This window comes from Mastomys coucha, unplaced genomic scaffold, assembly GCF_008632895.1.
Source record: "Mastomys coucha isolate ucsf_1 unplaced genomic scaffold, UCSF_Mcou_1 pScaffold18, whole genome shotgun sequence".
In the NCBI taxonomy this organism is placed as follows: Eukaryota; Metazoa; Chordata; class Mammalia; order Rodentia; family Muridae; genus Mastomys; species Mastomys coucha.
The window spans coordinates 94,825,376-94,851,697 of record NW_022196900.1 but is presented as its reverse complement, the minus strand read 5'-3'; the positions used below and the strand labels follow the sequence as shown (position 1 = coordinate 94,851,697).

Below are 26,322 nucleotides of genomic sequence, written 5' to 3'. Positions count from 1 at the left end.
ACAGAGTCTTACTATGTAGGCCTGGCTGGCTTAGGACTCACATAGATCTGCTTGCCTCTGCTTCCCAAGTGCTGAGATTATTTGGGTTTTTTGTTTGTTTGTTTTGTTTTTGTTTTTTTTCGAGACAGGGTTTCTCTGTGTAGCCTTGGTTGTCCTGGAACTCACTCTGTAGACCAGGCTGGCCTCGAACTCAGAAATCCGCCTGCCTCTGCCTCCCAAGTGCTGAGATTAAAGGCTTGTGTCTCTATAGTCGATCAAGGAATGGTCACTTAAAACAAAAACAAAAACAAAAACCAAAAATAAGTGTTTTTCAGCAAGATGCTGGCCACCTTTAATCCCAGTACTTGGGAGTTTTGTATTCTGGGGCAGCTGGTTTTAGAAAGAGAACTCCAGGCCAGACAGGACTACATAGTAAGACCCTGCCTCAAAACAAAACAATGCAACAACAAACTGTTGCTTATCAGTAGTCATGTCAATTAAATCTTAATAAGTTAAGTCCTGGACAGAAAGGAGGAGACATTTCCCTCTAAAGACATTTGCTTAAGGCCACTCCTACCTATGGGGCGGAGGGCGGGATTTGCTTAAGGCCACGCCTACCTACGGGGCGGGAGGCGGGATTTGCTTAAGGCCACTCCTACCTACTCTGGGGTAAGGAAGGGGACAGCTTGGTTTGGAAGGTGGTCCTGGGGGACCAGCAGAATTTTAGAAATGGCTTTTGAGATCAAAACTACGCAAATTCTTTCTAGACAGGGATTTGGTTGGCCTAGAGGCCAATCTGGCTCCGTGAACAGCCAGCCAGCCTTTCATTATCCCCCAGCCTCAGTGAGCCAGACTCAGGAAAATGAGGCACAGGTGGGGAGCGAGGAAGACATTCCCGTCCTCTGTGAATTCTCATCCCAAGCTGGGTTTGTTGTTGTAATCAATAAAGACACGGCCATATTCTGGGTGAAATGAGTCTGGGGGAGGGGGAAACCAGACAACTTGCGGTCACCCCCAAACTAAGTCCACACTGCTAAGCTGTTTCCTGTCCTTTGTCATCTGGGGAGCCTCTGATACCGAAGTTTTTTTGTAAATTTTATTAGTGTTGTTGGAGGGAGGTATACACGCCGTAAGGCACATGTAGAGATCAGAGGGCAACTCTGCAGTTGTCCCCTTCCACCTTTCAATGAACTCTGGATCAGACTCAGGTTGCAAGGCTATATGACAAGAGCCTTGGCTGGTTGAACTATCCCATCTGCCCTCTTCCCCCTCCCCCACCCGCCCCTTTTGGTTTTTTGAGACTATGTCTCTCTACATAGCCTTGGCTATCCTGGAACTCACAAGGTAGACCAGGCTGGCCTTGAACTCAGAGATCCACCTGCCTCTGTCTCTCCCATGATGGAACTATAGGCATTCACCACCACTACCTGCTTTCTTTAAATACATACATACATATATATGTATTTCTCATTCTCCCAGGGGTTCTGAGGCCAGCCATTCACCATTCCTGCTTGCTAGCCCCAGATGACCAAACAATATTGTCACCCGTGCCTACAAGCATTCCGCCACAGTTTAGCTTGGTTTTTAACTCAGCCAGGATCAGACCTGAGCTCCTTTCTGACCTGGAGGGTTGTTTGTTTGGTTTGGTTTGGTTTTGGGGGGCATTGTTGTTGTTGTTGCTGCTGCTGCTGCTATTTTGGTTTGGTTTGGTTTTCCATGACTCTAGAGCCCCTCCCCAGGGGATGGAGACAAGTGTCTGGACTCTATGCAGAATGGCCAAAGGTTGGAGGGAAGAGGGAGAGGGAGAGCCAGCTCTGGGGTCACTAGGGTCTGAGTGACCCAGCTCCTTCCAACCACGTGACCCTGGACTGTCTTATCTGAAGGATTTGATGAGATAGTGCATGCCAAACACTTGGGGACTCAGAAGGCAGTTTCTGCAGATAGCACCATTATCTGTCTAATCTTCAAAGAGCCAGCAGAGGCTGCATTGTGACTAAGGAGCCGCTCTGCTGCCAACACCCACAGACTCGGGTCTGCTCTGGAAACCCCTCCCCACCACCAGGAATCCTCTCCTCCATTCTGTCCTGACCACCAGCCGCTGGTGGTGTGGTGTGACCAATCAGTCTCTCAGCTCAGGGGAAGCGGCCTAGCCCACGACCTTGGAGGAACCTGGGAGAAAAGCCTCACTAAAAGGCAGTACTTTTCCACTGCTCTGCTCGGCCACCTCAGCTGGCTTTCTGCTGTGCAGAGAGGAGGCAAAGGGCACCAGGCCCCATCAGGAACCCACCCCAAATCTCCGCTCTCAGAGATAGAGTTAGGGACGCTCTGTGGGTGAGGGGCAGCAGGCGGGAATCCTAGAAAGAGAAGGGTTACTCCCTGGGAGCTTGGAGCCCACCAGTGAAGCTGAAGACATTTGCATTCGTAAATCCCTCCGCAATTATTTTAGGGGAATTCCCATTCCTTCGCTGCCCCTCTACTCTTCATCCTTCCAATGATAAAGCTTAAAACAGTTCCAACGCGCCTGTGCCGGGTCTTGGGAAGCGCGAGTCTGCGCGGAGGGGGTGAGGGGAGAGGGAGGGGACAAGAGAGCTAGCGGTCCCGCCCGGTGATGTAGGCAGCCAGGGGAGGTGGAGCCGCGACGCCTGAAGGAGTCCCCACCGCAGCGGTGCTCTTGGTCCACATCATCCGGCAACCACCAGCCCCTGCTCCAGAGACGTCCCTGCCGCCGACTCGGCGGCAGGGATAGTGGCAATCGCCCCTAGAGTCGAGCCTGGGGGACATTTATTGCTCCAGACTTGGTCCCTCCTAGCTTCCCAGACGGCTGGAGTCATTCTTGGGGGAGCCCATCAAGCAGCCGCACGGGCATCTCAGCGGCCAGCCCGGCTGGGCACCGGGCATCTGCGAAGGCAGCCCTGCCGGATACTGGGCATCTCTCGCAAGGACTGTCTTCGGCCGCCTCCCAGCTTGTCGCAAGTCCTGGGCGGTGGACTTCTGAGACCCTTTGGCCTCCCCAGGACCCAAGTGAGCTTCCCCGCGCTTCCAGCCCTTTGGGCCGCCGCGATGCTGCCCTGGAGACGGAACAAATTCGTGCTAGTGGAGGACGAGGCCAAGCGCAAGGCGAAGAGCTTGAACCCCGGGCTCGCCTACACGTCGCTGCTCTCCAGCTTTCTGCGCTCCTGCCCGGACCTGCTACCGGACTGGCCGCTGGAGCGTCTGGGCCGCGTGTTCCGCAGCCGGCGCCAGAAAGTGGAGCTTAACAAGGAGGACCCCACCTACACCGTGTGGTACCTGGGCAACGCCGTCACCCTGCACGCCAAGGGCGACGGCTGCACCGACGACGCTGTGGGCAGGATCTGGGCGCGCTGCGGGCCGGGAGGGGGCACGAAGATGAAACTGACCCTGGGTCCGCACGGCATCCGCATGCAGCCGAGCGAGCGCGGCTCCGGGGGTTCGGGGGGCCGCAGGCCGGCGCACGCCTACCTGCTGCCGCGCATCACCTACTGCGCGGCGGATGGGCGCCACCCGCGAGTCTTCACCTGGGTCTACCGCCACCAGGCGCGCCACAAGGCCGTGGTCCTGCGCTGCCACGCCGTGCTGCTGGCGCGGGCGCACAAGGCGCGCTCCCTGGCCCGCCTGCTCCACCAGACTGCGCTGGCGGCCTTCAGCGACTTCAAGCGGCTGCAGCGCCAGAGCGACGCGCGCCACGTGCGCCAGCAGCATCTCCGCGCAGGGGGCGCCGCCGCCTCGGTACCCCGGGCTCCACTGCGCCGGCTGCTTAACGCCAAGTGCGCTTACCGGCCTCCGCCGGGCGAGCGCGGTCGCGGGGCTCCGCGGCTCAGCAGCATCCAGGAGGAGGACGAGGAGGAGGATGCGGAGGAGGAGGAGGACGCCCGGGATAGCGAGGGAGGAGCCCTGCAGCGCGAACGGCCCGAGGTACTCAGCCTGGCCCGGGAGCTGAGGACGTGCAGCCTGCGGGGTGCCCCGGCACCTCCGCCCCCAGCACAGCCCCGCCGCTGGAAAGCCGGCTCCAGGGAGCGGGCGGGCCAGGCGCGCTGAGAGCGCAGGGCTAGGACTCGGGGCCCTAGACCCGGCCCAGCAGACTGACCTGGACTCCAACCCGGCCCTGCCCGCTTCCGCCCCCCCTGGTCCCTGGCCTGCCGCCCTCGCGGGCTCTCAAATGGTCGCCTTGTTCCTCATCCTAGCTCAGGGTGAAGTAGGATACGCCCTTGATTGTTGGGGGGTGGAGGGGAGTCCTTACGTCCCCACACTGGGAGTTTCCCTGGCCTACCACTGTGGAATTGCCCCCACGCTTTATACCAAGTCTCTGCCCACAGACGAACCAGCCTGCTCTCTTCCCAAAACGGCCTCTCAGGAGAAAGGGAACCCCTGCTAGGTGGGTTTGAACCCACAACCTGGTCTAGGTTAGGAGTAATGGCTCTGCCCTTGGTCTCTTATTCCCTAAGATAAGAACCACCCTGGAGAGATGTCAGATAAGGTGAGTGTGTAGTGGCTGGGGAGAACTGAGGTCAGCCCCCACCTGGGACCATACATACAGGAACAATTACTACACCTCTCAAGGGGACCGAGATGGTCTTGTCTACATGCAAAGGACAGAGTGAGACAGGTAACAGCCCTGCTAGACAGCTATCCAAGCCTCTGCCCTGGCTTTCCTGCAGGACTCTGCTCATCCCCTCTGCCGGCAGAGAACTGGTCTACCCTAGGTAGCCTGCATCCTGAACCAAGATGGAACCTCCAGAGGAGGTCCCAGACAAGCCAAGGCTTTCGGAGCAAGCAGGTCCCGACCACAGCTGTACTCATACCAGGCTGAGGGAGGAAGAGGTACTAACTCGGAGAGGGGAGTGAGCCCTGCCCGGGTGTCTCCACAAGGCCATCAAAACCCAAAGATCTATGTCATCTACTGATCATTGTAAATAAAGTGGATCTGCTTTTTCAGGCCTGTCACCCCTCCTGTGTTGTGTTTGCCAGGCCTGCTGGGGGTGAGATTGTCATCACAAAGCCCAAGGACAGGAGAAGAGGCCAGAAAATACCCCTTTAAAGTGTTGGTGGCTACCTCCCATGATCCCCGGCTTGCGGCTTGCGGCTTGCTGCCTGGAAGCTGTTCCCGGAATATCAGGGGAAGAGACAGCAACATATGCTTTGTCTGAAAACAGCACCAGCCAAGTCCTAGAGGAACAGCCCCTGTCTATCCCATCAGTCTGTCGGTCTCTGCCTCCCACGATATCTGTACACCAGGCACTCAGATGCAAGTCTCTCTGGGGCATTTGTGTGGGGGATGGGGGAATGCGTGCTGAGTTAGGGGCTTCTCTTTAATCATGTGTGTGTCATAGCCTGTGATATAGATCATGACTCCACCTGCTTCAGAGAGAAAAGGAGGGCAGAGGGTGGAAGAGGAGGGTGAGCAGCCCAGGTGGTTAAGATAGCCTCACAACGTAACAAGGTTACCAGCATGCCCTTCTGAATACAAATGGTACAGCAGATATTTCACTTAGAGCCTAAACGGGACCTACTGTGGGTACCAGGGCTAGACGTTGTGGCTGCTGGAGCTCTCTCCTGAGCTGGGGTAGTCTCCCCTGAAGTGCTTAGAATTTAAGGAACAGGCAGTGGACGATCATTTACAGGCTTGCTTCCAGTCTTCCACTTTTTCCTCCTCTGGCAACTACCCAACACAAAGTACACACACATACACACTAATATAGCATCCCCTTCCCTCAAGGGATGCTCTCCAAAAAACGTGGCTAGGAGTAGTAGCACACTCCTGCCACAACCCTTTCTCCAAAGTGTATGGTAGAAGGAAGTCTGGACCAACATCCACACTCCACTAGGAAAGGAGGAGGCAAAAATACCACAGGCTAGTTAACATGGCTCCAGCTGCCACCTGGCCAGAGTCAGGTGTCTGGGCTGCCCCAGATCCCTGGTACCCCTGTCCTGCAGAGAGAGGGTGTGTCCTGAAACCTGCACCTACTCTCAGCAGGTGGGTAGCCTGGTGTCCTCAGACCTCTCTAGATTCCTCACTGATAGCCTAGAATTAGGAGTGGGTTGGACCATCCTAGAACTCACTAAGTAGCCTAAAGTGATCTAGAGCTGACCACAAATCCTCATGTCTCAGCCTTCTTAATGTTTGGATTCTGTAGTGGTGCACACCTTCAGTCTGAGCATCCAGGGAGTCAGAGCCAGCAGAGCTTGGTGAGTTCAAGCCTGGTCTACATAGCGAGATCCTAAGCAGCCAAGGCTAGCTACATAGGGAGACCCTGTCTCAAAAGCAAACAGTGTGAGCCACCACATCCAGCTGGACTACGGGGTTTTTTGTTTGTTTGTTTGTTTATTTGTTTGGTTGGTTTTTCGAGACAGGGTTTTTCCGTATAGCCCTGGCTGTCTTGGAACTCACTCTGTAGACCAGGCTGGCCTCGAACTCAGAAATCCACCTGCCTCTGCCTCCCAAGTGCTGGGATTAAAGGCCTGCGCCACCACTGCCCGGCTGGACTAGGGTTTTAAACCACAGTTTTTCAGTCTTACATCTGTTTTAGATGTCATGGGGAACAAAGGGGTGGTAATGGGGGGAGAGGCTTACCCATCCTGTTCTAACTACAAGAAGGTGGGGGGGGGTGGCTCAAACATACTAAGGTAGTACTCGACACCGAGCCCATATTTTGTATGATGTCAACGTTGTGAGTCTACAATTTTTAAAAACGGACTTATTTTGAGACAAAGTCTTACTGTGTTAGCCTTGGCTGTCCTAGAGGTCTCACTATGGAGACCAGACTAGCCTTGAACTTCCAGAGATCCTCACGCCTCTGCCTCCAAGCGCTGGGATTCTTGCTTGTGCCACCATACCTGGCAGATTTTTCTCTTTTTAAGTGATGGGATTTCCTCTGAATGTTCTAGCCTGAGGCTTGGGCCTGTTGGCTGACCCAACTAAAGATGCATTGTGGGAACACTTTAGGCACAGCAATAAAGAGTGGGAAGTGTTGCCCCTAGTGAGGCAGGCAACAAAACTCTCCTGAGAACTGTGGGGCCTAAATCCATCTCTCCTGATCACTCCAGAGGGGCTGGCCAGTGATCAATGTGATACACCACGTTCATAGCTCAATACAAGGTCAGTAGGTCTACCAGCCAGCCATCCTGGCTCCCGGGTGTGTGCCCCCATAGTGCTTCCTGGTTTCCGGGTATCATAGGACACTCCTACCTCTAGGCCTCTGCACTGCTGCTCACACTGTGGGGAATGGTTTTCTCTTTGGCCTCAGTTTTCAATCCTATCCCTCCTTCAAGGCCCAGCTCCACCTGTTGGCAAATTCCCTTAACCTGTGTCCCTCTGTTCCTGCCACTCCAGGGGGGGATCTCTGCCCTCAGATTCAACCCAGGGCTTGGTCTCTGCTTCCCCCTTGGTAGTTATTGAACTACCGTGACTGACTGTCTCTTCATGTTCGTCATACTCATCCACCTTCACGTCTGCACATCCTTGTCCACAGTAGGGCAGAGAGTTGGTGATGCTCGGCGATTATCTGCTGAATGAACACATGAATGAGCAAGCCAGATGGAAGAGCCATCATAGGCTAGGAAACCAAGTGGGTGGAGGCACAATCCCTCTGCCAAGCTTCTGCCAGGAGATATGGACGGATATTCTCAGTTGTCTCATTCAGTCAGACGATGCCTGGGGAAACCCACAGCCTAAATAAAGCCACTACTCACGTGTCTGCTCAGCTCTCCAAAGCCCCAGGTCAGGGTCCTCTCTCTGGGCTGGACTCTCCCCAGTCCCAAAGCTGACTTTCAGGGAGCAGCCCCTGGTGTTGGGTACTTGCCTTCTAGGTTCACTGGCTAGGACTGGCACTTTGATGGGCAGAAGAATGGCCACATAGACATCTGCAGCCTCTAGTTTAGTACACAGGTCAGAGTGCTTGAGACAAGCTGCATGCCAGCCTGGTGGACTCTGATAGCTGTATGACTTCAGGCAGGTCCCGAAAGGCTTTTGGAGCCTCAGTTTGCCATTTCTAGGTGAGCTGGCTTCTTAGATGGCTGGAGGATAATGTAATTTGTGTACTGGAGTACCTCTCAGTTTGAAGTAGCTATTGCTGTTACCATTTTACCTGGAACTCTCCTAGGCAGAACTCAAATGAGATCAGATGTCTGGCATCTGATTAAAACACCAGGATGTTAGATCCACTATCTTAGACCTTTTCCATGTGTCTGTATGTGGGATGTTAGTGCACCTGGGTGCGTGTGTACGCGTTTGTGTGTGTGTGTGTGTGTGTGTGTGTGTGTGTGATGCTGATGACAGGAACTCTCTTCTATCTCTCTCTCACACCTTATTCTTTGAGGCAGGGTCTCTCAGTTGAACCCAGAGTTTCTAGTACAGCTAAGCTAGCTAGCTAAGCTAAGCTAGTATTCCTATCCAGCTTGCCTTGGGGATCCCTGTATGGAGGTTTGAAAGAAAATGGCTCCCATGGGCTCATAGGGAGTGGCACTCTTAGGAGGTGTGGCCTTGCTGGAGTAGATGTGGAGGAAGTGTGTCACTGGGGACGGTCTTTGAGGTCTCAAACTCAAGTCTCTTCCTGCTGCCTTTGGATCAAAATGCAGAACTCTCAGTTCCCTCTCCAGCACCATGCCTGCCTGTATGCTGCCATGCTTCCTGCCATGATGATAATGGACTGGAGCTCTGAACTGTAAGCCAGCCCTAATGAAATGTTTGCCTTGTAAGAGTTGCCTTGGTCATGGTGTCTGTGCACAGCAATAGAAGCTCTAACTAGGACACCCTGTCTCTACCCTCCAAGGCTGTATATTACGTGTGGTTTGTCACACCCAAATGGCATTTACTTGGGATCTAGGGATCTGAATTCTGGTCCTCACACTTGTACTAGTGCTTTACAGCAGAGCCACTTCCAGAGCACCATCCCCCATCTTGTTCATCTTAGCACCCAGCATAATGCCACATACATGCAAATACTCAGAGGTGAATGAATGAATGAATGAATGTGTGCTCCAGGCAACATACTGATACACAAACTTCCAAGTCTGGATATAATGGCGTAACTGGTCTGAGAGAAACAAAAATATTCTACAGACACTAGTGTCCCTCAATCTGACTGGAAGGTCTTTGAAACAATGGATTCCAAACCAGAGTTCTCACCTCAGAAAAGAGAAGTATAGCTTGTCACCCCACCTGACACCATGAGACTAATGCCAAGGCCAGGAGGACTCTGTCAGGTCCCACATGTCACCACTTGGTTATACAAGACTTTCGCCTTCTGTTGAAACCATACCCTCACTTCAGGATCACGAAGGTGCATTTGTTGGGGGAGAGTCATTGCATCTTGTCCTGGTTTGTTGTGAGTTTTGGGTTTTTTATTTTGTTATTGTTGTTTTTCCAAGACAGGATTTCACTGTGTATCCTTGGCTGTCCTAAAGCTTGGTCTGAGGGCTGGAGAGATGGCACAGAGGTTAAGAGCACTGACTGCTCTTCGAAGGTCCTGAGTTCAACTCCCAGCAACCACATGGTGGCTTACAACCACCAGTAATGAGATCTGATACCCTCTTCTGGAGTGTCTGGAGACAGCTACAGTGTACTTACATATATAAATAAATAAATAAATGTAGGCATGCTGGATAGATCTTTTTTCCTGCTTTTGTTTTTCACTATCGACCTGTCTTTTTTAATTGGCTTATTGAGAACAAATGACTGAATGGGCTTCCTGGAGCCCATGGCTCAAGCTATGCCCAGTATGGAACACAGTCTCCTTCTACTGCCTGCTGCAGATCAAGATAAAGAGCTCTCGGCTCCTTCTCCAGCACCATGTCTGCCTGCATGCACCATGTTTCTCGCCATGGCAATAATGGACTAAACCCCTGAACCTGTAAGCTGTGTGGTTTGAATGAGAATGTCCCCCATGGGCTTCGATGCTTGAGTATTCAAGCCCCAGTTGGTGGTACCATTATGGTAGGTTTAGGAGGTAAGGTTTTATGGGTAGAGGGGAAGAAGGTCTTCGAGTTATCAAAACCCTGTGCTACCCACACTGAGGTCTCTCTGCTTCATGCCTGAGGTTCAAGATGTGAGCTCTCAGGATCCAGTTCCAGTCACCATGCTTGCTGCTTGGTGCCAAGCTTCTTTGGCGTGAGAGACTCGTGTCCCTCTGGAACCGTAAGCCAGATCAACCCTTCTCTTCCTTCTGTGGCTCCCACAGACTCATGTTTGAATACTTAGCCTCCTTACAAGTGATGGAATTCTTTGGGAAGGGCTAGGAGGCGTGGCCTTGTTAGAGGAGGTGTGTTCCTGGGGGCAGGGCTTTGAGGTTTCAAACCACTCATGGCATTCTCAGTGTGCTCGCTGCCTTGGGCTTGGTGGTTCATGATGTGAGCTCTCAGTACTCCTCCAGCACCATGCTTGCCCTTTGCCACGCTCCCCACCATGATGGTCATGAACGCTAACCCTCCAAAACCATGAGTTCCGAATTAAACACTTTTATAAGTTGCCTTGGTCATGATATTTTATCACAGCAATTAGAAAATAAAAAAGTAATATAGGCTATGACCTCAACACTGGGTAATGGTTAATTTTGATTGACAACCTAACTAGATTAGGAAAAACATAACGTAGCTGGGAGGTGGTGGCTCACACCTTTAATCTCAGCATTTGGGAAGCACGGGCAGGTGGATCTCTGAGTTTGAGGCCAGCCTGGTTTGCAAAACTACAAAATGAGTTCAGGACAGCCAGGGCTACGAAGAGTAACCCTGTCTCAAAAACAAAGCAAAGCAAAGCAAAACAAACAAAAAACAAAACAAAACAAAAACAAGAGAAAAGAAAAACTACATAGGGTGTTAGGGAAGTGCACCTCTGGGTGCATTTGCTGTGGTGTTTACAGGGACAATTGGATCTTTTGGATTGATCCTAGTGAATGCATTCATTGACTGTGCTATTAGGAGGTGGTAAAAGTCTTGAGGGGGGACCTACCTGGAGGAAAGAGGTCACTAGAGGTGTGTTCTTGGAGCTGTTTATCACTCTGACTCCTTCCTGTATTATCCTCTGTTCTCTGTTGCTTAAACCACCATGATGTGAACTCACACTCCACCACGACAGACTGAATCCTACAAAATTAGCTAAAATAAATCCTCCCTCCCTTTGGTTGCCTCTGTCATATTGATAGGAAAATTACCTAATACACAAACTCTTAGGAGTTAGAAGGGAGTGTCAGGGAGAGACAAGGATCATAACTTTCATCAAAGGGAACCTAGCTAGGAAGATGAGGCCAACACTGTTGTATGCTGGGAACCCTTGGGAAAGACGACCAAGGCCCTGGCTTTAAAAGGAAGTGATGGTAGGTATGGTGGTTTGAATAGGAATGGCTCCCCATAGACTCCTGGGTTTGAATGTTTGGCTCATAGGGAGTGACACTATTGGGAGGTGTGGCCTTGTGGGACAAAGTATGTCACCATGGAGGTGGGCCTTGAGGTCGTATATGCTCAAGCTATGCCCAGTGTGGAACACAGTCTCCTTCTGCTGCCTGCAGATCAAGATAAAGAACTCTTGGCTCCTTCTCCAGCACCATGCCTGCCTGCATGCACCATGTTTCTCGCCATGACAACAATGGACTAAACCTCTGAAACTGTAAGCTTTGTTTTTCTTTATAAGAGTTGCTGTGGTCATGGTGGCTCTTCGTAGCAATAGGATGGTGACTAACACAGTAGACTCTTGTTTGACCTGCCTTGCTCTGTCCTTTTCCTGTCTGTAGTAGAAGTTACTTCGTCTTCTCACAAGCTAAAATGTGCCCTCTCATCTTGGGCGTGGTCACATGACTGCATTAGGTCACTAGACCAGTGAGTGCAACTCTTGGACCTGGATCATGTACATGATGCTTGCCTTATTCCCAAGCTTGCCTGCCAGGTGCCCTCACCCAGGGTACCCTTGGAAGCCATACACTGAGTACGGCAGAGATTCAACCAGCCCGGTGCCCACCACCAACAGAAGGTGCTTTTATCATGTAACATCACAGATGTGGGTGAGACAGGATTTCACTGAGTCCCTAAGTTACCCTAGCTGGCCTGGAGCTTGCTATATGGATCAGGCTAGCCTCAAACTCAGACAGCCACCTGCTTCTGCCTCCCAAGTGCTAGGATTAAAGGTGTGTGTTGTAGTCCCATCGAGCCTTATTTAATGTAGCCTGTAGCTGACCTTGACTAAGGAGCGCACGCTTCCTGTACCCTCAGCCCCTGTGGCTCCAGAATGCTGACTCTGCCCAGGTTCTAGAGGTGGATATGGCATCCAGTCCTGGCCAGTCAATACATCCACCTACTTAACCATCAATATTGGTTCAGAAAAGAGCAAGTATGCTAGCCACTTTTCGAAATGCAGTGACCAAATTCCAGACAAGAAATAACTTTGGGGCGTAAGGGTTTATTTGTTTAACAATTTGAAAGGATAGGGTCCATTGGCGGGGGGAGCAAGGAGAGCTCTGTGGGATTGGGAGCACAGACTGTAAATTCTCGCTTCTTTACATCTCAGTGGAACAGGAAGCAGAAACCAGACAGGAAATAGTGTCAGGCTATAAACTTAAGGTCCGCCCCCTCCCCCTGACCCACTTCCTCCAGTGAGGCTCCAATTCCTCAAGGTCCCATAACTTCATGAAACAGAGCCACTCAGCTGGAGACCAAATGTCCAAACACGTGACCCTATGGTGGACACTTCACATTCACACCGTAACAGTATGATGTCGCATTTGGTACTCAGGGGACTTTTGCTGAAACTGTTGAGGAAAGAGATGCTCACTTTCTGCTAGAGTTGTTGAGAGGGTGGAAGGGTATGCCTTTGCTAAGAAGATGGGAGACTGAGGAAGCAATACCAAGTCCCCTGGCAAACCTGGCTCTCACCAACCCCATTCAAGTCCTGACTTCTCTGTTCCTTTAGACAAAAGGTTACTGCCAGGCAGTGGTGGTGCATGCTTTTAATCTCAGCACTTGGGAGGCAGAGGCAGGTGGATTTCTGAGTTCGAGGCCAGCCTGGTCTACACAGTGAGTTCCAGGACAGCTGGGGCTATACAGAGAAACCCTATCTCGAAAAACAAACAAACAAACAAACAAAAAAACAGTAAGTTACATTCCCCACAACCTTACCCCTCCAAGATCAGTATGAGTTGGGCTTTCTGTCTCCTATGTCTACGAGGGTCCAGCCCCACCCACCATTAGGGTTATCATCAAACAGCAATTTTGGAAAAGGGAGACTGTTACAAAGTTTCAGGGCCTGTAAGACACGCGACTATAGAATATCCAGCCAGTCATAGGATATAGAAGTCCCAGACCCCTTTTCTTCCTGAGGATACCTGCTCTTCCATCCCAGCTGCCCCGCATCTAACATCGAAGTCTCCTCTCTGTAGACAGGCTTCCTTTAATGCTGTATTGCTTACTGTCTTGTTACCATGATGACAACATCTTCAGGAAACAAAGGGTTATTCTGGTTCACAGTTTGAAAGTGCAGTCCATTATGTCAGAGAAGCTATGGTCGCAGGAGGGATAGCGACTGGTCACACTACATCAGAAGTCAGAGAGAGAGATTAATGCCACTACTCAGCTAGCCACCTCTGCTTTATACAGTCCCGGCCCCAGCCCATGTATCACCCATAGTCTCTCTCCCCACAACTGACCCAGTTAGAAATTCCCTCAAGGACATGTCCAGAGGTGTGTCTCCTAAGTGAGTCTAGAGCCTGTCAAGGTGACAATCAGTAGTGACTTTCATAGGTGTTCACGACTCCTGGTCTGACGCTGCCTCACCCACATCGCCTGCGATGCAGTCCACCACCACCTCTACCCTCCATCCGAATTCGAGAACAACAGGCAGAGTGGGAATGACCCTGCGGTCACAGCCCTGGACAGTCACCCTCTTCCATTCTGCAAGGGCTGCAGAGTGAGCACTCTGAGTGTTAGCCTGGCTGGGAGAGTTATTCTCAGACTATATAAACTCCTGGTGCTGGGGGATCCCAGACAGTAGTGGAGCATGCCGATCTTACTACCCAAGTCCTGGAACCTTGTCCCCTTCCACATCACAGACTACTCAGTGGCTCCTTTCTGGGGGCAGTGGCCTCGGAAACCCTACTTTAGAGAATATTCAGACAGGCTGCCCTATGGGATGGCCTAACAGAGGACTTTAAAGCAGCTCTAAAACAAGACTGCTGAGCTAAGCGCGGTGGCTTGGCTGGTAATCCTGACTCTTCGGAGGCAGGTAGATCAGGACTTCACGGATATCCACCTTGAAGTTACATAGTGACTTTGAGGCCAGACTTGGCTACAGGAGACTGTCTTAGAGACTTAAGACATAAATAAATCAAAAGAAAGCTGGAGTGAGGCCAGGTAGTACCACTCCAGGCTGAAGGATTTTCTATCTGCTGCACAGAACTGCATAGGAAATGAGTCAGACCTGGGGACGGGGTGGAGTCAGACCTGGGAGGGGGTGGAGTCAGATCTGGGGAGGGGCTGGAGTCAGACCTGGGGAGGGGATGGAGTGAAACCTGGGGAGGGGGTGGAGTCAGACCTGGGAGGGGTGGAGTCAGACCTGGAAAGAGGCTGGAGTTAGACCTGGGAAGGGGGTGGAGTCAGACCGGGGAGGGGGTGGAAATAGACGTAGCAGGGATTTCCTGGAGGAGAGGGATGGAAAACTAGGAAAAGGAGATCCTACTATAAACCACCCCGGGCCCCCTCATCTCTTTTGTTCACAACAGGCTTGTGGAGTAGGGTGTATTTCTGCATCTGTCCGCCATGTGAGGAATGGCCCGAGCTGCCTCTGAAGTTGAAGGCGGGAAAGGACCCAGCAGGTGGGGTGGTCAGCCTCCAGCCATAATCCTGCCTGTGATCTCCTGCCTCCGGGGACCAATGGGATCCTCCAGCAGCCTTTGTCAGCTAGGGGATCAAAAAGAACAGACTCCCACCCCTTTCTTTTTTACTCAATCTCCAGACTCAATCTGGGTCCAGAAGACCCAGAGATCTCACCCACCACATCAGTCGAGGCCTTCATCCCATTGGCTGACCACCCAATTCTTCCCACTGAGGCGTGGATGGTGCTGAGTCCTGGGAAATCTGCTTTAAACAGGTCAGCCATGGGGTGAGCACCATCCAAGGAGTAGCCAAGGCCCCGGTAGAGAAGTATCTGTCTGAAAAGGATGCAGCTCCAGATGTTAGTCTCCTTAGAGATCTATTAAATTTCATTAAGTTCCTCTCCCAAGATCATGAAAGCAACATGTTCTTATTTGAAAAAATGAGAAAATGTAAATACATAAGAAAAAAAAGTGAGTGTCCTCCCCCCACCCCCAGCCAACGTTGATGGCCCATTCTGCCATACTGCAGCACGCACACACCTACACAGTTGATATTACAACCTGCCCTCGCTTCTTCCCCACCCCACCTCCTCATGCACACGATACAGGTTTTGCAGTTTATTATCACAAAAAATGTTCTTTGACACATTATACGACAAAGAGCTATGCTTGCACTTACCTCATGCTTAGCTCTGCAGCTTCCCTGATGCAAGTCTAACTCATTCTTTAAATAGCTACAGAGTGTATTCAACCTTTCCTGTTTAGTATGCTTAGAGCATCACTGTTTGAAAAGGTGTCTAATAAGTGTCTGTTGCATCAGAACTCACTTCCTGGGCTAGAGAGTTGCTTTAGCAGTTAAGAGGACTGCTCTTCCAGAGGACCCAGGGTCAATTCCAAGCAACAACAGAGTCCCCTGCAACCAACCATCCATTACTACAGTTCCGGGGCCTCTGATGCCCTCTTCTGGCCTCCAAGGGCACTATGCACAAATAATGCACAGATGCTCATGCAGGCAAAAAAAAACATTCTTCATATGCATAAGATAAAAAAATAAGTCATGCATGGTGGTCCATACCTTTAATTCTAGCCTTCAGGAGGCAGAGGCTGGCAGATCTCTGTGAGCCAGCCTTGACTACATAGTGAGTTCCAGGCTGCCTAGAGAAGCATAGTGAGATCCCAACTCAAATATAAATAAATAAATAAATAAATAAATAAAATCTTTTTAAAAAATTTCTAGGCCAGCTTCAGTTACATAAGAAGCTCAAGCCCGGGCTGAAGAGATGGCTCAGTGGTTATGAGCACTGACTGCTCTTCTGAAGGTCCTGAGTTCAAATCCCAGCAACCACATGGTGGCTCACAACCATCCGTAATGAGATCTGATGCCCTCTTCTGGTGTGTCTGATGACAGCTACAGTGTACTCACATTTAATAAATAAATAAGTCTTTAAAAAAAAAAGCTCCAGCCCATCCTGTCCTACAAGAGAGCACATCTCAAAAATAAAGAAATGAGAGAGAGAGAGAGAGAGAGAGAGAGAGAATGGAAGTAGCTAGAGAAACTACCATAAATGTGAAAAATAATTATGAATAATGTTAGAATAATACAAAGAAATAACTTTCATTGTGTTTCTATGTTTTAATCATATGTAATATATGTGTATTATATGTATTATATATGAATATGTACATATAATGTTATACATTATATACTATATTATAATATAATCTATAACATAATATGCATGTACTATATATGTGATTATATATGCTATATATATTATAATCATTTGTGTCTATGTACAATTCTTGGTCTACATGAACTCCTGGTGCTGGGGAATCCCGGACAGTGGTGGAGCAGGCCAATCTTACTACCCAAGTCCTGGAACCTGGGGAGGAGGTTCTTGTAACAGGCTGCCTACGAGCTTTATGGAGTTGGTTCCCTCGTTCCAACTCCACAGAGATTCTAGGGATCGAAGCTCAGGATACCAGATTTTTTGAGACAAATGCGTGTGCCTGCCAAGCCATCTCACTGGCCCAGAAAATGCTCAATTTTCAAGTAATTTAAAGAAATGATGTCCATTTCATTTTAAAAAATAGAAAAAGACAAGATGAGAGTGAAGTGAAGCTAAAGAACATGGCCCTGCTGCAGATCCCAGTCCTCCCAGCCCAGGGCCCTGCCTCAGGTCCCAGTCCACCCAGCCCAGGGCCCTGCCTCAGGTCCCAGTCCACCCAGCAGGTGCAGAGAGGCTCCTGTGCACCACTGTAATGAAGTTGGCTGTAGATGCATGGGAAAAGCTAAGAAGCAAAAGCTAAGAGGCCGGCTGATGCTGAGTTAACCAGGAACACCCCTAGACCTCACTGCAGAACCAGCCAGCCAGGAGAGGTGCCACCATTGCTACCGGCTCCAGAACCTCGCTGCTCAGGACAGCTGCCAGGACATGAATCCACCAGGGCCCTTCACATCACTGAGAAGCCAGGACTGACCTGGCACCAAGGGCCATCTCTCTGCAGCTGCCTTAAAGGAACCAGATCCTGTCTGCCACAGTGCACCTCTCTTTGATCTCAAGTCCCTTCTGATTCGTCTGCTCTTCTGGACAGAAGCCACGCTGAGACAGAAGTCCTAGTTGCCTGGATACCTGGAAGAGCCTTCCCCAGCCCTCAAGGCTCTAGAGCACAAGAAGCCATGACGGCAGGGGCTCGGGGTATAGACAGGTGGGGAGGATGTGGGTGGGGCAAGACGGGACTGAGCAGGATCTTCTTTGGTATGTGCTCACAGCCCACTTACCACAACCTCCATTTCCACCCCATTTTCTCTTCCTGGACTTCCATGAAAACATCACAGAGTGGTGTTTCCAGACCTAAGGTAATCATGGCATGTCAATCAAATGAGAACTACGTTAAACTGTGGTACACACCTTTATCCTAGCACTTAGGAGGCAGAGGCAGGCAGATGTGTGAGTTAGAAGCCACTCTGGCTTACATAGTGAGTTCCAGGACAGCCAGGTTTATGTACAGAGATCTTAGCTTGAGAAAACATAATGAAACCTTTATTGTTTGCTCCCACAGGATCATTCACCATCCCGTAGATGGCTGCATCCGGCTTCTACATAGGGGATCCTCGGCGATATTCCTGTCTCTAGATTACCAAGTTACTCATGACTCCATCTTGATAATCTATACTTATGGACTAAATTGTAAACTTTACCACCCAAATCCTCCTCATCAGAGAGGAGAGGGGGAGGAATATGGGGAGGGGGAGGGAGAGAGAGACAGAGACAGAGACATGGTGGAAAGTGAAATCAAGGTTAGCGCCAGCGAGAAATCTGAGCGTGACAAGTCAGGAAGCGTCAGCAGTGCATGCATGCCTCGATGCAAGCATCCTTCCCTCCACTCCCCCTCCTTAGCCTTGGCCTTCAGCACGCCACTTGAACACTCTGAGGTGTGCCATCACTTGGACTGCTCATCCACACTTGACTCAGGAGGGAGCCGAGGCAGGCACGAGCCAGACATGCTGAGGTGGTGTCACCCCCTATTAACTTTTACAAGTAGCCAAGGAAGGTGACAGCGCTCAGGGAGTTTCAGAGGGTCCAGAGGCAGATTCTTCTGTGTTTTCATGTGGAAGGGTTGGTTACTATGCCAACCTAGAACTCATCCCAGAGCTATCTCCTTCCCCCTCCCTCTGTTCAACCAAGCAAAAGGAATACGCAATTGCCAGATCTGAGTCTCAACTTCCAGACCAGTGGCTCTTTGGGGGTGCTGTGATGGAAATGTAATTTTTTTTTTTTTTGTCTACTAGAACCTCTAAAGAAGCAGAGAACATGGTCTTGGGAAGGGGAGTGCCCCAATTTCCGTTTCTGTCCCTGTGATAAAATAATACACCAAAAAGCAATTCAGCAGAGGCAGGGGCTAGTCAGCTCACTATTCCCGGCTACAGCTGCAGGAACACAAGCAGCTGGTCACGTCACAGTCAAGAGCGGAGAGAAATAAAGGCGTGAATGCTTGCTCCTCAGCTCGTCCTCTACGCCTCTCCAGTCCAAGCCCCAAACACAGAATATGCAGTCCACTGATGTAAGGGTCTCCCCACCTCCACTATCCCGATTAAGAAAGAATTGCTCACGTGCATGCCCACAGGTCAACCTGAGCTAGACTATGTGCCGCGGACTCACTTCTCCAGGGATTCTAGGTTGTGGGAAGTCGACAATGAAGGCCACCATGCCAGAGAACAAAGCTCTGTGTTCCCTGAGATATGAATTATGGAAAAGTAGTATCTCACTGCACTGGATTCTGGCTGCAACATATGCCAAATTCTTCATTCCGGATACATTTGTTTGTCTCCTAGCTGGAACTAGCAGAGCTCCAGTAGCTCCTAACACATAAGACAGGGAGCTCCGGTGACAATATGCAGCAGGCTTGACCACACGCTCACCCTTTTCATCTTCGCTAAAAAATGGAGGGCAGGGGCTTCTGTTCAGAAGGGATGCTGTTTGGACTACCACGACACTGGGTATTTGTTAATGTCCCGAGGATCCCTGGAAGAGCCAGAATAAATGTCTGCTCCCACGTGGGACGGATCTGGGTAATTCCATAATGACAGCCTCCACTGTGGCCAGAAGGCCACCAGATGGCAGTCTGGCCCTCTCAGGACCTGCTACCATGTTGGAGGCTGAGTCACTGTTCTTGGCAGATGGGTGCTTAGCTGTGGTGCGAAGAATAAGGTTAGACAACTAAGGCAGGTCACCTCAGGAAGAGAGCCCCCATTTTATTTAGGCCATCTGCATACTCAGCCCAAAGACAACCTTCCCCAGCTTCCTCGCTATGAGATGAAAGCTTATTAGATTCTGGACAATGAAACAAGAACGAGGGTCCATCCTTTCTTCTATTCCCCCCATGTTTTCCTTCCTGCTCCTCCGAAAAGGTCTGTGAAGACCTTCGGTAGCCATCTTGGAGCTTGAGGTGAATTTAGGGACAGTGTGTCATGGTGCACATTTGGAAAGTTGAAGGACAGTCTGTTGATGAAGGCCACTCTTCTTCTGCCATGTAAGATCTAGGGCTCGAACTCCAGACATCAAACTTGACGCCAAGTGTCTGTCGTTACCCACTGAGCCATCTCACCAACTCTGAGACAAATCTAAAAATGGAAGGAACAAGAATGTGGGAACTGAGTTCTTAAAGACAATGTTGGTACTAGACTGAAAGAGAAATAAAGTTATGTTTGATATGAACCAAGCTGGGAGGGAATAGTGGTGCGTACCTTTAATCCTTGGACAGCAGAGGCAGAGGCAGGAGGATTGCTGCAGGTTTGAGGCAAGCCTGGGTTACATAGAAGACTTTATCATAAATGAACAAACAAACAAACAAACAAATAATAAAAATAGCTGGTCTGTGGTGGCACACACCTTTAATCCCAGCACTCAGGAGGCAGAGGCAGGTGGGTCTCTGAGTTTAAGACCAGCCTGGTACACAGAGGAAGTTCCAGGATAGCCAGGGATACACAGAGAAATCCCATCTTGGATAAAAACTAATACTACTAATAATTAACAATAACAAACCATTATTTGGAGTTTTCTGAAGGGTAAGACAAACCAATACTAACACTTAGAATAAATCTTCTGTCAGAGGAGAAATTCAGAGTGTAGCAGTAATGGGATACAAGGGTAATCTAGCCTATCCCATAGGTCACCAGGTGTCTCAGTTAGGGTTTTACCACTGTGAACAGACACCATGATCAAGGTAACTCTTATTAGGACAACATTTCATTGGGGCTGGCTTACAGGTTCAGAGGTTCAGTCCATCATCATCAAGGTGGGAACATGGCAACATCCAAGCAGACATGGTGCTGGAGGAGCTGAGAGTTTTACACCCAAAAACAGATAGAAAACTGACTCCCACGTGGCTAAAGAGGAGGGTCTCAAAGCCCACCCACACAGTGACACACTTCCTCCAATAAGGCCACACCTCCTAATACTGCCAGTCCCTAGGCCAAGCATGCTCAAACCACCACAAGGTGGGTTCAACTCCTCTGGCTTGCTAAGCTGGTGTCTCTTTCCTCCCTTGTGGCTCTGTGTTTGTCTCTCTCAAATCTGTGTGCTTGGTTGAAGGGAATGACTATTGATAGAGGGCTGCTCTTCACTCCCGGGTTTACAATATCCACCCGTGGGGTTTAAGTCAGTCCAAGGAGTTTCCGGCAGTTCCACTCTGAGGTTTAAAGCATCTCCACTCCAGAGTTTATAGTATCCTGGATCTACAGCATCAAATCCAGGGTTTACTGGGGTTCCACCCCAGGATTTACTTCAGCTTCACTCATTTTTTTGGCTGTAATAGCTTCAACGCAAGCTCTCAGTACACTGCAGCAAAGTTAATACTGTAGAAAGAAGCAGGCTGCCAGACACAAGCCTGGAATCCCAGACACTCAGAAGACTGAGGCAGGAGGATTGTGAGTTTGAGGTCTCTCTGGACTACAGACTGAGTTCAAGGGTAGCCTGGTCAACTTAGTGAGACCTTGGCTCAGACGTGACAACGAATGAATGGTGGATCATTTGTCTAGCGTGTATAATATAATGTAATATGATAATCCCAAATAAGCCAGAAAAGTTGTATCACATGGAACTGGAGTTAGAGATGGTTGTGAGTTCCACATGGGTGCAGGGAATCAACCTTGCTCCTCTGTGAGAGCCGATGCTGCTAAACAATGAAACATTTCTCCCTGTCTGCCTTGTTTGTTTTGAAACAAGCTTTCATTACATAACCTGGTCTGGCCTAGAACTTACTTTGTACATGGGGCTTGCCTAGAACTCAGAGATCAGAGATCTGCCTAGCTCTGCCTCCTCAGTACTGGGAGGGTTGTTTTTATTTTTAGGCAGTAATAATGGCATTTGGAGCAGAATCCGCTTTAAAAGGACCAAGAGATTAAAAATAAGGACAAGCTTTGTTATGTTGGGGTCCATGGAATCTATGAATTTGGAACGAAAATGTCACTAGCTACTAATAAACATTCAGCCTTACGATTTTATAAATGTGAGCAGTAACTGGGGATCATTATCAGTTCCCGTGACTTTGACCCCAATATAAATTGTTTCCATATCACTTTATTACAGTGATTAAATTATTGACTGATAAATATATATATTTTTTTTACTTTGACTGCTCCTTCAAAGTACAGTAACTAATAAACCTATTTCAGGATCATGCTATTTGCTGCATTAATTAAAATGTACTCATACTTGCTGGGGTATGGTGGTACAAATCTTTCAGCCCAGCACTTCAGAGGCAAAGGTAAGTGCATCTCTGTAAGTTCAGGGCTAGCCTGGTCTTCAGAGTAACTTCCAGGCCAGCCAAGATATCTAATGAGTCCCTATTTAAAATAAATTATATACACTGATATCACAAATATTTTAATTATTCTAATAATCATTTTAATACATTTTGGCATTTTCAAAATGTTTTCCTAGGTTTCACAAGACTACCAAAGGGTAAGGCACCATAAAGGTTGATAAGCCCTAAATAAAGACAATTTTACACTATTAATATCAACATGAGGGAAGCAGGATTTACAATTTTAATATTTTAAATTTTTGTTACATCTATCTATCTATCTATCTATCTATTTATATGGGGGGATGAACACATACCATGGCATACATGTGAAGGTAAAAGAAAAAATTGTGAGAATTAATTCTTTCCTTCCACTACATGGGTCCTGAGAATCAAACTCAGATCATTCGATCTGCAAGCTCCAGAGCTGGCAATGGGGCACAGCTAGTCAAAGCCCACCTCAAATTACACACTTCCTTCAGCAAGGATACACCTTTCGAACCTCCCCAAACAGTGCCACCAACCATGTGTTCCAAACAGCAAGGCGACCAGCTGGGGACCACGTGTTCAAAGGCTAAATCTGCTGGGGGACATTTCTCATTCAGACCATCACCTTCCAATCTCTGGACCATACCCAGCTCTACTATAGATCTCTGGGGAGAGGAGAATGTATTCTATGACTGTACCAGGATAAGTGGATAACAGACACTAGAGTTAATAAAAATCAGTTTGGGCTGGAGAGATGGCTCAGTGGTTAACAGCACTGACTGCTCTTCCAGAGGTCTTGAGTTCAATTCCCAGCAACCACATGGTGGCTCACAACCATCTGTAATGAGATTCTGATGCCCTCTTCTGGTGTGTCTGAAGACAGCTACAGTGTACTTACATATAATAAATAAATAAATCTTTTTTTAAAAAGTAAAAAAATAAAAAAATAAAAATAAACCAATTCTCAGTAAAGATCTAAACCTTTCCAAAGTGCATCTTCCTGTGGGTGGTCTTACAGATCCATGCGCATAGGACTGGAATCAGCAGGTCTGGAAGTCAACACATCCTCATTTCACAAGTTCCCAACAGATGGCCCCGCAGTAAGGTGGCAGGAGTTTGTAGTCTCCAGCTACCCCTCGTTTTATTGTTATATTTAAACAGAGTTTCACAGTGTACCCCAGGCTGGCCTGGACTTGACTCACTCTGTAGACCAGGCTGGTCTTGAACTCACAGAGATCTGCTTGCCTCTGCCTCTGTAGTGCCTCCCAATGGTGGAGCACTTACTAAGTTTCCTTCTCTGTGCTGCTCTGATGGACACGGACAGGTCAGTCACACCCATTCACTCATTGCTGTGAAAACCGACTAAGGAAGTTGACCAAGCGCTTCCTGTGCACATGCCCTTTGTGCTTCCCTAACGTCTCTGACTGACTTCCCATAAATTACTGAATGCACTGTTGAAAATCTGCTGTTTCTTTTTTTCTGTTTTAGTTTTCAGCCTTCAATTGTATTTGTCTACAAAGTGCTCTACAGAATACAGATTGATTTTCATGTGGCTAAGTTTGAAGGCTTAAAGCTTTTGAAAGACTCCTATTTTAGATATTTTTTAAATTATTATTATATGTAAGTACACTGTAGCTGTCTTCAGACACACCAGAAGAGGGCATCAGATCTCATTACAGATGGTTGTGAGCCACCATGTGGTTTCTGGGATTTGAACTCAGAACCTCTGGAAGAGCAGTCAGTGCTCTTAACCACTGAGCCATCTCTCCAGCCCTGAAAGACTCCTGTTTTATTGTTTGAAACAGTGTCTCTATGGCCCAGGCCAGCTTCAAACTCTCAGTAATCCTCCTGCCTCAGCTTCCCAAGCACTGGGAGCACAGGCATGAGCCATCATTCTGGCTTGCTCTGTGGAAGGCCTGTTTCAGGTTTTGCCTGCTTTTCTATTAGAATGTCTGTCTTCTCCTTGAGTTTAGGGGTTTTTAAATATATATTAGAGATCCTTTTCCTCCAGGAAGTGTTAGGGCCCTGATAGTCTGGCCCCTAGATGTCCAGAACTGCCTATGTAAGCTGGAGCGATCAGGGCGTGGCTAAAGGTTGTCAGTTGTACTGGCTGGTTTTGTGTGTCAACTTGACACAAGCTGGAGTTATCACAGAGAAAGGAGCTTCAATTGAGGAAATGCCTCCATGAGATCCAACTGTAAGGCATTTATTTTCTCAATTAGTGATCAAGGGTGGGAAGGCCCATTGTGAGTGGTACCATCCCTGGGCTGGCAGTCTTGGGTTCTATAAGAATGCAAGCAGGGCAAGCCAGAGGGAGCAAGCCAGTAAGTAACATCCCTGTGTGGCCTCTGCATCAGCTCCTGCTTGAGTTCCAGTCCTGACTTCCTTTGGTGATGAACAGCAATGTGGAAAGTGGAAGCTGAATAAACCCTTCCCTCCCCAACTTGCTTCTTGCTCATGTTTGTGCAGGAACAGAAACCTTGACTAAGACACCAGGAGACTCTGATGGCATCTTCCGCCACACCCACCTTGTCTGCCACAAACACCCTTGCCCCCATCATTTAAGACTCCTCCTGGGCTCTGTTATCTAGAAACTTTTCCCAGCCTACCCAGCCCACCCCTCCCTCTAGACGATTCAGCATTGCCACAGGTCCTAATTGTGTGTTACCGTCTTTCGCACCCGTTGATTTTCTGTCTCCTTTACTGAAATGCACCTCTCGTCATTAGGTGGTGCCCAGAGCAGGGCCTGTCACACAGCCGTCATTATAACGTGAAATAACACTTGTTGAATCCTTGCTGCCACTAGGCACCGTCCTAAGAGGCACATGTAGCTCAGCTTGTTTGGTTCTCACTATCCTCGGGCTGCTCTTTCTTTCTGAGTTTGCTTCCTAGAACCCATACCCAGTGGCTCACAACCACTCCTACCTCCAATTCCCAAGAATCTGACATCCTCTTCTGGTTTCTGTGTGTATCCACACACCCACAAAAGGCGCAGACACACAAAAAATTCGGGGGCAGGAATCTTTCAAAAAAAAAAAAAAGTAATCCTAGGAGCTAGTCTATGAGTCAAAGCTATGAGGCTGACAGAGCCAAAAACTCAAACAGGCCTAAGGAAGGAGGGCGTGTATTGGCTTCACTAAGGGCAAGTATGCCTTCCGGCCTGGCTAGACAGTTTTCCTCTCCCTCTTTTAGCCTTACGTCTTTGTGGTTGTTTACATGCATGCTCTCTGGACCAGAGGAAGCTGGCTATCAACAGTAGTCACACCCTGGATTAACAGTCACAATGGGAAACACATTCCCACCAACTCAGCAGAAAGAGGGGGCTTCTGATTGGCTCGTGCTGCCAGTACCTGCTGACAAAGACTGGCAGCCCACCAGGGCTTTTCCCTTGAAAGAAGCAAAATAAAAGAGGCTGGCTGTCTCTCTTGCGCAGAGTTTTGACCCAGGCAATCCTACCTCATCAGTGGGGACTCCACTGTTATCCTAACTTTGAAGCCAGAAGGAGCTCTGTACCCAAAAGAAAAGGATTAGTAGGGCGGTGGTGGCGCATGACTTTAATCTCAGCACTTGGGAGGCAGAGGCAGGTAGATTTCTGAGTTCGAAGGCAGCCTGGTCTACAGAGTGAGTTCCAGGACATCCAGGGCTACACAGAGAAACCCTGTCTCAAAAACAAACAAACATGCAAACAAACAAACAAAAAGAATTATCTGATTTGTCTGATCCACAGGCCCACTCCCTGGCCAGCCAGATTCTCTGCAGTTCTGGGGTAACTGAGAGCCTGGAAGTCCAGGAGCAAACAAAAACAATGTTCTGGGTTCCCTTCTGTTGCTGTGACAAAACACTGACCAAAGGCAACGAGGGGAGAAAGGGATGATTTGGCTCCCACTTCATGTGTCACAGTTCAACACTGAGGGAAAGTCAGGGCAGGAACTCCAGCAGAGACTGAAAGCGATAGGCTCATGCTTAGCTAGCTTTCTTATATAGCTCAGGCCTAGGGAATGGTGCTGCCCACGGTGAGCTGGTTCTGCCTATATATCAATTAGCATTCAAAGCACTCCCCCACAGACATGCCCACAGGTCAATCCGATCTGGATCCATTAAGATTGCCTTCTCCTGTAACTCTAGGTTGTAATAAGTTGACAGCTTATGCCAACAAGTTTCTACACCAGTTAGCAGATGTCACAGGGACAAAGACAGATGAACTCTCAGGCTTTCCTCCAGGGTCCACGACCCACTGAAC

At 49.1% G+C, this 26,322-nt stretch overlaps 1 protein-coding gene across 3 annotated transcripts; it reads left to right on the top strand.

Moving 5' to 3' along the window:
- Positions 1-2,607: 2,607 nt before the first annotated feature.
- On the top strand, positions 2,608-4,941 carry Fam43b (family with sequence similarity 43 member B). 3 transcript variants are annotated; one of them, XM_031376941.1, is made up of 2 exons: positions 2,608-3,912; positions 4,656-4,941. In XM_031376941.1, exons 1-2 carry the CDS (start codon positions 3,040-3,042, stop codon positions 4,698-4,700), a joined length of 918 nt encoding a protein of 305 aa, XP_031232801.1. In that variant the 5' UTR covers positions 2,608-3,039; the 3' UTR covers positions 4,701-4,941. The 3 variants fall into 3 exon arrangements, with proteins under 3 accessions (XP_031232801.1, XP_031232800.1, XP_031232799.1); XM_031376940.1 differs by having other exon boundaries at positions 2,608-4,372; XM_031376939.1 differs by having other exon boundaries at positions 2,608-4,474.
- Positions 4,942-26,322: the final 21,381 nt, after the last annotated feature.